The following is a 10,295-nucleotide window of genomic DNA, read 5'->3' as shown; positions in this document are numbered from 1 at the left end:
GTGCCTCCACCCCCCCCCCCCCCTCGCTCTTTCACAGGTTTTCTCCGTGTGTGTCGCCCCCATGATCTTTCTCGTCCATATCGACCGCCACATCAGCTATAGATGGCCAAGAATGAACGGATGCGTTTACAAGATGCTTCAAATTGTTTTAAAAATCTAATGAATTTTGTTTTAAAAAAATTGTAAGAGGGCGTTGGTGAGATTTATTTATTATATATTCACTAATTCAAAAATATATTCAATAACCAAAAATTCTCTAGATGCTTTTGAATTAACTAATAAGAAATGGAAAACTCCAAAAACATTTCCTTTAATGTTACTTCTATTGATCTCTTTATGATTCCAATAGTCTTACCAGCCAAAATGCCAAAACAACATCGCTCTTTAAATCTCAGGTGGTTCAAGAATGGTTGAACCAAGGTCCAATTGCACCATTTGCATGTCCATTGCCATGAACCCCCATACCATTTTGAGGAAGTCCAACCGCCATTGGACTTGGTGCACCTGCTGCGTATAAGCTGTGACCGTGAGGGCTGCCAGCTGGACTGGGCCCCTTGCGTTGTTGGAGTGCGTGAACTTGTCTAAGCCCTTCTTCATGTATGCGGGCGATTGTCTCGAGCTCCTTCATTGATAGAGCCTCGAGCCCTGCACCGTATAAAGGCGCATGTCTGGCCATTTCTTCTTGAAGTGATGCCTCCAGACTGTGGATGTATTGCTGCAAATGTAAAGCCATCAGTTAACCACACTTCTTATTTCACTCACTTTCATAGCATTAGCAAAGCAAACATAAAGTAGTAGAAGTAGCAATGCCAGCCAGATTACTTGTAAACGGGTTGATTTACCTCAAACGAATAAAAATTAGTTATACAAAAACGAGTCAAAACAGAATGGAAGTTGCCTAAATCCTTTTATGCAAAGTATTATATGATAACAGTGTTTCTGTAATCATAATTAATGTTACAAACATAGTTATCGACAGCGAATAGCGACAAAGTACCTATATGCTACTTCGCGATAGCGATGAAATAGCGCCCGCTATTTCGTGTTTAGCGATAAGGTAGTTAAAAATTTAAGAAATAAAAATAGCTATCTATATAATTTTTTTATATATATAATGTTTATTTATACCTTTTTATGTATAAAAATATAAGTTGACCAAATGTAAGCTTGTGAAAATAGGGGGGGTTAAATGTTAAGATACACAAACTAATTTTACACTTTTTGTGTAAATTTTACAAGTTTTAGGGAGTAAATGTAACTTAATGAAAGATAGAAGGGTTGAAAGTTAAAATCCATAAACTTATTTAACCTAAAAAGGCTCCAACGTAATAAAAACGCAGCCGCTCTTCTTCTTCCTAAGTTTCCAGCAAGTTTCCGGCAGAAATTGCAGGTTTCTGGCCAGAATTCATAGTTTATAAAACCCTAAAGCCTAAAACACGCTAAAAACCCAGCCGCTCTCTTCTTCATCTTCTTCTTCTTCCTGCTTTCCAGCAGAAAGCATCACCGGAATCGGAATTTTTCGCCGGAAATCGCCGCCGGAGTCGCTATATGGTCGCTATGCACCTTGTAGCGGAGGTTGGCCGCCACGCCATGCTATTCGCCATAGCGTCCGCTATGGACGCTATTGATAACCATGGTTACAAATATTAAAAAATGAACATATTAAGTCATCAACCCAATCAAATGTGGCCCGTTTCTAACCATACTAAAATAAAAGATGACCCGTTTCAACCAGGACCTATTTTGACACAATACACAGCTCATCTTGATACCATCAAAAAGGTGACACGAGACATGGAATGTTATTTTCTGGGCTATATATATATATATATATATATATATATACACCAATTTCTGATTGCAAAGTGAGAATATTTCGAAAAAAAATCACAAGGCTAAATGGTAAACCAGTGTTGATATTTTTAAAACTTAAGAATATGCACACAAATGATTTTTCACCCTATCCACTTGTATTTTCTTACCTTTTAATGACACAAAATATTAGAAAGGATCATCTATGCTCCTAATATCAGATAATTACTCTAAAGAGGATTAAACAAAACAAGTAAAATCAATAAGAGGTAAATAAATAACGAACCTCGCAAGTCTGCAACTTGGATTCCATCCCATCGATATATGCTTCACAACGAGCAATTTGTTCCTCTTTCTCACGCTTTTCCCCTTCGGTTTGACCAACAGTCTGAGTCAATCTTCGAACTTCATCCTCCAGTGACTGCCTGACTTCTTCTCGACTGACATTCTCCGTTGCATAACGTTTCAGTTCATCATCAAATCTTTTCCTTGCAGCTTCAGCATTCCGTAGTCTTTCAGCAAGAGCATTTTTCTCCTTTGTTATCCTCTGCAACAGCCACACACATACATGATTCAAGCCCAAGGGGAGCATAAAAATTATACAAATTACAAATAAGAAATATCCCCAATGAAATAAGAAGAATTAGAAAAGAAAAGAAATACCTTCAACTCATCGCGTTTCCTGGATTTCAATTGAGAAAGTTGTGCCTCTGCATCATGAAGCCTCTCTTGGAATATTTTTTTTTCAGTGGTAAGCTTAACAATTTCATCATCACGTTCTGAGCGAAGCCATTCAAGTTGACTTTCAAGTTCTTGCATTTGTTCAGACATTTCCTTTCTCTCCAAAGCAAATCGATCCATTTCAGCCTTCATATCAATCTGCCATTTCATCAAAACATTTATAGCTCTAACCACCGCTAGAAACTTTTTAGTAATTAACATAGATAATCAATAGCACAATTACGGAATTACCTTAAGACGACTATTAGTGGCCTCAGCATCGCTCAGTTTTTGAACCAGAACAGCCTTCTCTTTAGCCATACTACAAACTTCAGCTTTGGTTTCTTCACGAATGCGTATAACTTCATCTTCACTGGCACACAGCTGATGCCAAAGAGCAGCACGATCAACGTTTGCCAGATCAGCAACCTCCTGCATCATGCTTAAAACCGGTCTAACAAATTCTTGTTCCTCAGAAACAAGGAATACCAAAATTTCCAAATCTAAATCTACTTCTCGGCTAGTATCTGTAGTACTAGTGGCTCGGTCAACGAGCCTCTTCAGTATCCTCAACCTGTAGGGCCCATCAGCATACCACTTAAACAATATAGCATAAAGCATTTTCACAAATCCTATCACACCGGGATCTCTAGAGAGCCCCAATGTCTCAACTAGACCAAGAACAGAAGTGAAATCATCTCTTTGCACTCTCAACTGTTCTATGGTTTCTCCTTCAACAGCCACTTGCTCATGCTGATGATTTTCAGCAACAAACTTTGATGTTATGTTTAACCGCCGAGCCAGCCGTCTTTCCAAAACCATTGCCACTGATGCCGCCAATATTCCACCTTGAGACACAATTTTCTCAAATGTTTGGGAAGCTTCGGCAGCAAGGCATGGGATGGACAACATGTCTAATAACATGTATATATCGGAAAAATTAGCAGTAGGAGCAGCGAACGTTTGATCGTCTGTTCCATTTTCACCAAATAAGTAAATTCCACAAGGCATTGATGGGCCAATTTCGACATAATCGTCATCATTTTCGATGTCTTTTAATATAGCTTCAGCAACATCAGTACAACTTGCTACCGTTCGACTTAAATAATCAAGAACACAAGCGGAAACTTCATCACCCAAATGTTTCAACCGTGTACGGACAGACCTGACCTGCACAGAGTAACACGTATTTTAGCAAGTATTGGAAGTAAAAAAGAAAACAAAAAGCAGGTTATACACGCTTACTGCTTCTGGAAGATGCTTGCAGTGCAATGCAGCTTTAAAGATAAAGTCGGCTGTTGCTGCAAGAGCTGCATCATTCAAGTCTTCCAAAAGTTGAAAAGATTGAAACAGAACTCGTTCCCATACTTCACTGTTGCATTTCAACTGGATAAGGGCACCAAGAGCCTGAACATGATACCACATGTAAGATAACCGAATTGCCAACAAGACACCAGGGAAAGCAACTAAGAAAGTATCTTACCGGTAGTAGTAAATCGGGTTCTGCATCTGCCTTTTCAAGTCTATCCAAGAGTGCAGAAGCAGCAAGTGGATGTTCGGAATGCTCAACTAATTTCGGAACAAGAGAAATAAGGTCCGGTTGCAGATGTTTAGGAGCCTTGTCTAATACAAGAGCAATCTTTTGTGCAGAATGCGGTCTTCGTCTTGGCTCAGGACAGCCTTGCGGAACAGCTCCATCCAGCGCTCTTAACGAGTTCACAATCAATCCTAATAGTTCCTCCGACTGTTCCGGCCATTTAGCCTGTCAGATACACATTAGTACGTAAACCATTTTTTAGAAAATAACTAAGGGACTGGATTACTCCAACAATGTATACCTTAGAGCGAAGGGATGAACTCTCTGATGAAGTAGCGGCAGCGCTGGTTTCAGGTGGAGAAGAAGTGTAGCTTTTTTCAGATGCGTGATTTCCGTTCATGTCTGAGCTTTGTACAGCTGAAGCAGTAGAGATATCATCTGTACCGGAATCCAGCCGGTCGTTTACATGAAGATGTGAAGGTTCTGGAGAACAATTATCATCCGGAGAAGGTCTATCAGAGGAATCATCTTCGGATGTTGATGGTTGGCAACACTCCACCATGATATCAAGAAGCAAATCAATGATCGCCTGCTGTAAAACTTTGACTCCCATTAAAAGGTTCATTAGACTCGGTGAAGATTCATTGGTTTTAGCGATTTTCTTCCCGTCATTGGTACCGGAGAGCTTGGTAGGCAGAAGCAAACGTTTTACTTTCGCAGGGTCGTCGAGATAAACTCGAAGTCCGGTTAAGAATCCGGCTATTGCACCGGCATCCATGAGAAGCTTTTCTCGTAAAGTGACTTGGGGCTGGGACGGATTATCACCGTATGAGAGATGAAAACCTGCTCTAGAAAGAAGGTTCCGGAATAAGTCTTCCTCATCTCCACTGTTTCCTTCACTGTCCTCTGAATCAATCAGTTCATCAGGATCAGTTGTCAAAGCATCCTGATCGTCCTCAGAAGCATAAACCTGTTGCGGAAGACAAATAAACCATAACATACATTATTTGCCAATTCTCACGGTTCTCTACTTATATTGGTTTTGTATTGAATGTGCCCCTATAGTAAACAACCTTCAGAATCGTAATTTAAGTTTACAAATTAGCTACATTATTACAATAATCTCTCTACAGTGATGCTTCTAAACATACTTTTTATGACAATTATATTTGGGTACAACAAAAGAAAAATCTAGATAAAGGTATTTTGAATAAAGGAACCAGCACACTGACCTCTAGATCTGCAAACTCAAACCATGGGCAGCAATCTAATATTTCACAAACAAAGACAATGGTATCTCGTACAAGGAATCCCGCATCTGCTTCAAGCATATCCGAAACCTTCATAAATTGAAGCACTGAGTTATTCCAAGTTTTCGTACAAATCGATGACTCCTTCCACACAGTTTTGGACGGATTCTTTTGATTTAGTACAGCCATCCGGTACTTGACCCAAAAGTTCTTATCGGGGTCAGTGCCAACTGACTGGTCACTCTCCAGGTATATGCATATTGTGTCAAAAGACTCGTAAACACCTGCAATAAAAAAACACGATTGTCATAGCTAGTATAAAGATAATTATTATCAATTATTAACAACAGGTGAACATTAGAAAACCACTCACCAAGACGAAGCTCGCAACCACCAGCTTGAAAAAATCTGCTAAATATTTTACGAGTTTCCATTATGTCTTTAAAAGACAAGAAGTTCTCCACCTTCCATGTAAACGAACTCATTTTGCCTAATTTATCTGTAACAAGACCAGTATTACCAGATTCACTTTCTCTATCAGTAAATTCATGCATTATGGATGTCTCCTTCATAATTAAAACTTCTGCAGAGAATACAACAACATCATGAACAAGGAACCCAGAGTCTTGATCAAATAGACTGGTGAGAGTAACAAATTCCCGCCAGCCCCAGTCCTTTGCAGATTTCGAGTAACGATTCTGAGATTCTTTAGTAACAGATTTGTCTTCCATCTTTTGATTGACAACTGACAAACGATGGTTCACAAAACAACTCCAGTCACTTGTAGTGTTTCGTGAATCAGTAACTTCTAGGAAAACTGAAAGATGACATGGTGGCTGAGACTGCCCTGATACAATGAAAAGCACAAATGTGAACATCATACTTCATAAAGTTTCAATAATTACTTTTGATGGTGTTGGGAGTTTGACAAACTTTTATAATTATTTCAAGAAGTAACAAATAAAATGTAAGTAACGTTATTCTATCATTTGATAATTAGTTTGTTGCAGCTAGTATGAACTCAATAATTCAGGTTACTCAACCCCTAAATAGCAAAAGAATTATAAGTAGAAAAGGTCTACCTACACACTAGAAAGTAATTATAACAACTTGAAGTCACAATAATGAAATAACCACACGAAAGGCATAACTATAGTTTAGTGAAAGCCAAGACAGAGCACACCTATTAGTTCATCACAATATTACAGGCTTATATTTACATAAGTTTTTATTTAAGTAACTTTTGGATTCTTGGGATCTGGCAAAGCGATTGAACTATCAGCTGATATGAAGGTGCAGTAATTCTTTCTACAGCTCACTACATTGTTATTAAACTGTCAAAAACAAATTGTGCAAAAAGAGGGCAATCACACTTCATACCTCGAGGATAAACTATAAGGCGACAATCACGGTTTCCAATTTGGAACCTTCTACTCTTGATACAAAGACCGGTAATCTTCCTTTTTTTAAGAAGATCCTTCAACCTTGTGAAGTTTTCAATCTTCCATGTGAATTTTCCCATATGGCCATCCGATTTTCGAGCACCACTCACAACTCTACCTCCAATTAACCCCCCATTCTTTGAGAAGCTGCAATGCTCCTTAATAACATGAAAAGACGTGCTAAACACAGCTGTATCGTCCACCAAAAACCCTGAATCAGCCCCTGAAAAATCCATCATTTTCATATAATCATTCCACCCTAAACTGGTGTTATCCCCACTTTTATTATCAGCAGCAAAGCGCCCATACGAATCCCTATGTATATGGTTCATCCCCGGCTTCTGATTCAAAACCGACATCCGAAACAAACACCAACAACTCCTATCCGAAACAGACGCCTTCTCAGTATCCTTACTCTCCAAACACATGGACAAATAATCCACTCCATTAACCGAACTCTGATAAATACTAATTCGCAAATTACACTCTCCCGCAGGAAACACCGGGCTCATTATCTTCTGTGTCTTAATCATCTCCCTAAACAAACTAAAATTATGCACCTTCCAAGTAAACTTCCCACTCAACACATCCCCAACCGGAACAGAAGTGGACACAGAACTCGACTGAAGCTCAATGTTATCCCTCACAAAGTTAACACTCTCATTCAATATCAAAATATCAGCAGTGATAACCACACAACAATCATCACTAACCAGAAACCCGGATTTCGCATCGAGAATCGCTGCAGATGGGGTGAAATCACACCATCCGTGCGACTTCTTCTTGGTCGAAAACCTGTGCCATGAATCACGATGTATAGACTTTGAATCATCAGTTAGGTTTACAACAGTTAACCGATAACTAGCGAAACAGTCCCATTTGGATGAGGAAGTTCCTCTAGGGTCCATAATTTGTAAATATATCGATATATATCCAGGCAATGCCTGTGAATCGCCCTTAGGGTACACTAACAACCTACAATCGTAACCGCCGACTTCAAAATACTTACTCCATAATATCCGAGTCTTAACCCTAGGGAAATTGAAGATCGTCCATCGGCACACGGCGGCGTATTCACCGCGCCGCTCGATTGTCACGGACTCCAATGAGGATGATGATGACGTGGAGGAGGAGGAGGAGGAGGAACAATCGCGAGAATACGGCGGCGTAGGGTGGTCGTCAGTGGCCGGAGTGGTGGCGTTCATGAGCTGTAAGGACGGTGGTGGCGGCGGCGGCGGTTGTGAGGAGGAGGAAACTGCTGCTTCTGCGGGTGAAGATGATGAAGATACAGCCTCAGATGAGGGTTGGTGATGGTGATGCTTCATTGTTGTTGGTTTGATTTAACGAAAAGTTGTCTTCTATTTATAGATTCTTCTGCCTTTGATTTTTGTTTAGATGATGAAATGAAATGTATGATATGGAGATGGAGAGTGGTGTGGTGTGGTGTGGGAGATGGTCAGGCTGGCTAGTACAAGGTTTGGGTTTCTTTTTTTACAAATTGGGAGGGGTGTTGATTCGATATCGTCGCGTAATGGTCGCGCGGTAATGTAGGATTGTTTAACGTATTACGCGTCACGCGAAAATGTAGGATTGTTTAACGTATGTGTGTTGTACGGATGTAATGATATGTTACTAGATTGTGGTAAATTGTGATATGATATTGTTTTGGTGTAGTAGGCAAGGTGCTTCATTGGGTAACTTATGTGTGTGGTATGTATGTTGTACGGGTGTAATGATATGTTACTAGATTGTGGTAGAACGTGATATGATATCGTTTTGATGTAGTAGGCGTAGTGCGTCATTGGGTAACTTATGCGTGTGGTATGTATGTTGTACGGGTGTAATGATATATACTAGATTATGGTAGAATGTGATATGATATCGTTTTGATGTAGTAGGCATGGGGCTACATTAGGTAAAAGTTATGCCTTTTGCTTAATAAAATGATAAAGGGTTTTGGTATCTGGGTGTTTTTATGACATAAATGATGTAATAAGTATGAATTATGTGTAACGTGGATGTGTGTTTTGTACGATACAATGTTGTAGTCATGTCCAACTAGATTATGGTATCTTTTGATATGATATCATTTTATATGATATTTTCTACTCATGTAACTTGTTTTCATGCGAATAAAAACAAGAATTTTGTAAAATAAAACTTATAAGGTGTGTGAGGACAGATGCGTCAATGTGACATGTGTGGTGCAATATCCGTGGATTAAAAATGTGGCACAAAAACAATGGGGCATTAGTGATAGTCGGATTGTAGTAATCCTTAAATGGTATGCTTTGTATTATTACTTTGAAAGTATCACATTTCTCTTAGTGTGTAAGGGTTTTCTCTTGAAAAAGTGCAAGGAGTGTAAGGTATACATGTGTGTTATGTGACAGAAGTGTTACAATATGTATCTATATTGGACAGGGGAGGTAGAACATAGTGGCCATAAGAAAGTTTTTATATGGTGTTTTGTGATACTCAATAGTTTTTTAAACCTTTTAACAGTATTATTATTTGTTATGTGCCTTTTGATCAGATAGTTGTGCTCCACACACCATCCAATCAGTATGCTACTTTTGACCACTTTAAGCTAGAAATTTAGCTTGTATGCATCATAAAATCAAAGTATCCTTAATCCAATACATAAGTACTTGTAGTTAATGCATACACAAATCAAACAACATGATTAGGATGTGAATTTAATGAGGCTTATGGGTCCGGAAAGGTGGGTCCTTAACACAAAGCACCCGGATCAAACAGTCACTTTGGGGGAAATGTGATCCAGTTACATATGTTTGATTTCTGTTGACAAAATTTCTTCAATTTGCTTAAATTAAGGAAATTAATATGTTGAATTTGCAGATGGGCACTTTCACAGTGGTTCAGCACACATCCATATGCATGTATGTCATGCCATTGATTTAGGTGAACATAGGTAGGTGTAGGTTTATTTACTCATGGTGTGTATAGGTGGTGAGGGTAATTTCGGCTAGAATTTCCAACGGTGTACCGCCGGAGCCATTGCAAAAGAGTTGAGCCTTGGTGGCGCATTTACCGCTGCTTGAGTTGAATGAGCAACCAACATGGCCAGAGGTCAGGCGGTAGGAGGGCGAGAATTGGTCGGGCAACACAGGGTTGGATTATCGGAGGCTAGATGGGTGCATTTGTTATCCGTCATGAGTGTTGTGGGAGAGACCACCGTGAAAGGAAAGTACGAGAAAAAACAAGACAAAGATAGAAATGGTTTGGAGCTAGAGCTACATTGTTTCCATGGATGATGTTGGACCGTTGTAATGACCCGAAAAGTCAGTCAAGGTAGCTCATCATCACATATAAAGGCGGAATCAGTACATATGATGTTACAACAGCTTGTCCTTTCAATTCCACTGCTTTTATTGCTTTCTAAGATAATTTTGACAGAGTTTCGCTCCAGAGAACATACATCAACACCTAACAAATCCGCTCCAATGACAAGCTATTTATAGTCAAGGCTGGTTCGCTTTTGTGACTGACACAAAAGCGGACCTACAACTT

The 10,295-nt window shown here is 39.4% G+C and overlaps 1 protein-coding gene across 1 annotated transcript; it reads right to left on the bottom strand.

Moving 5' to 3' along the window:
• Nucleotides 1–242: 242 nt before the first annotated feature.
• On the bottom strand, nt 243–8,232 carry LOC110940032. Its single transcript, XM_022181591.2, has 10 exons — nt 6,700–8,232; nt 5,693–6,166; nt 5,302–5,603; nt 4,371–5,039; nt 4,016–4,294; nt 3,778–3,939; nt 2,785–3,702; nt 2,476–2,691; nt 2,099–2,359; nt 243–715 (listed from the first exon to the last, which is right to left on the bottom strand). Exons 1-10 carry the CDS (start codon nt 8,084–8,086, stop codon nt 401–403), a joined length of 4,983 nt encoding a protein of 1,660 aa, XP_022037283.1. The 5' UTR covers nt 8,087–8,232; the 3' UTR covers nt 243–400.
• Between the last annotated feature and the right edge of the window lie 2,063 nt (nt 8,233–10,295).

This window comes from Helianthus annuus, chromosome 16 (genome assembly GCF_002127325.2).
Source record: "Helianthus annuus cultivar XRQ/B chromosome 16, HanXRQr2.0-SUNRISE, whole genome shotgun sequence".
Classification (NCBI taxonomy): domain Eukaryota; kingdom Viridiplantae; phylum Streptophyta; class Magnoliopsida; order Asterales; family Asteraceae; genus Helianthus; species Helianthus annuus.
Note: the sequence above shows the minus strand (reverse complement) of the source record. Positions and strands in the feature narration are given on the sequence as shown.

Bases quoted from the DNA above. Each gene is read 5' to 3' on its own strand.
- LOC110940032 (XM_022181591.2), bottom strand. From the start codon at position 8,086: ATGAAGCATCACCATCACCAACCCTCATCTGAGGCTGTATCTTCATCA. The intron at 4,295-4,370 runs GTATACATTGTT...TGTATCTGACAG, and splicing joins GTTCATCCCTTCGCTCTAAG to GCTAAATGGCCGGAACAGTC. The intron at 3,703-3,777 runs GTAAGCGTGTAT...TACTCTGTGCAG, and splicing joins GCAAGCATCTTCCAGAAGCA to GTCAGGTCTGTCCGTACACG.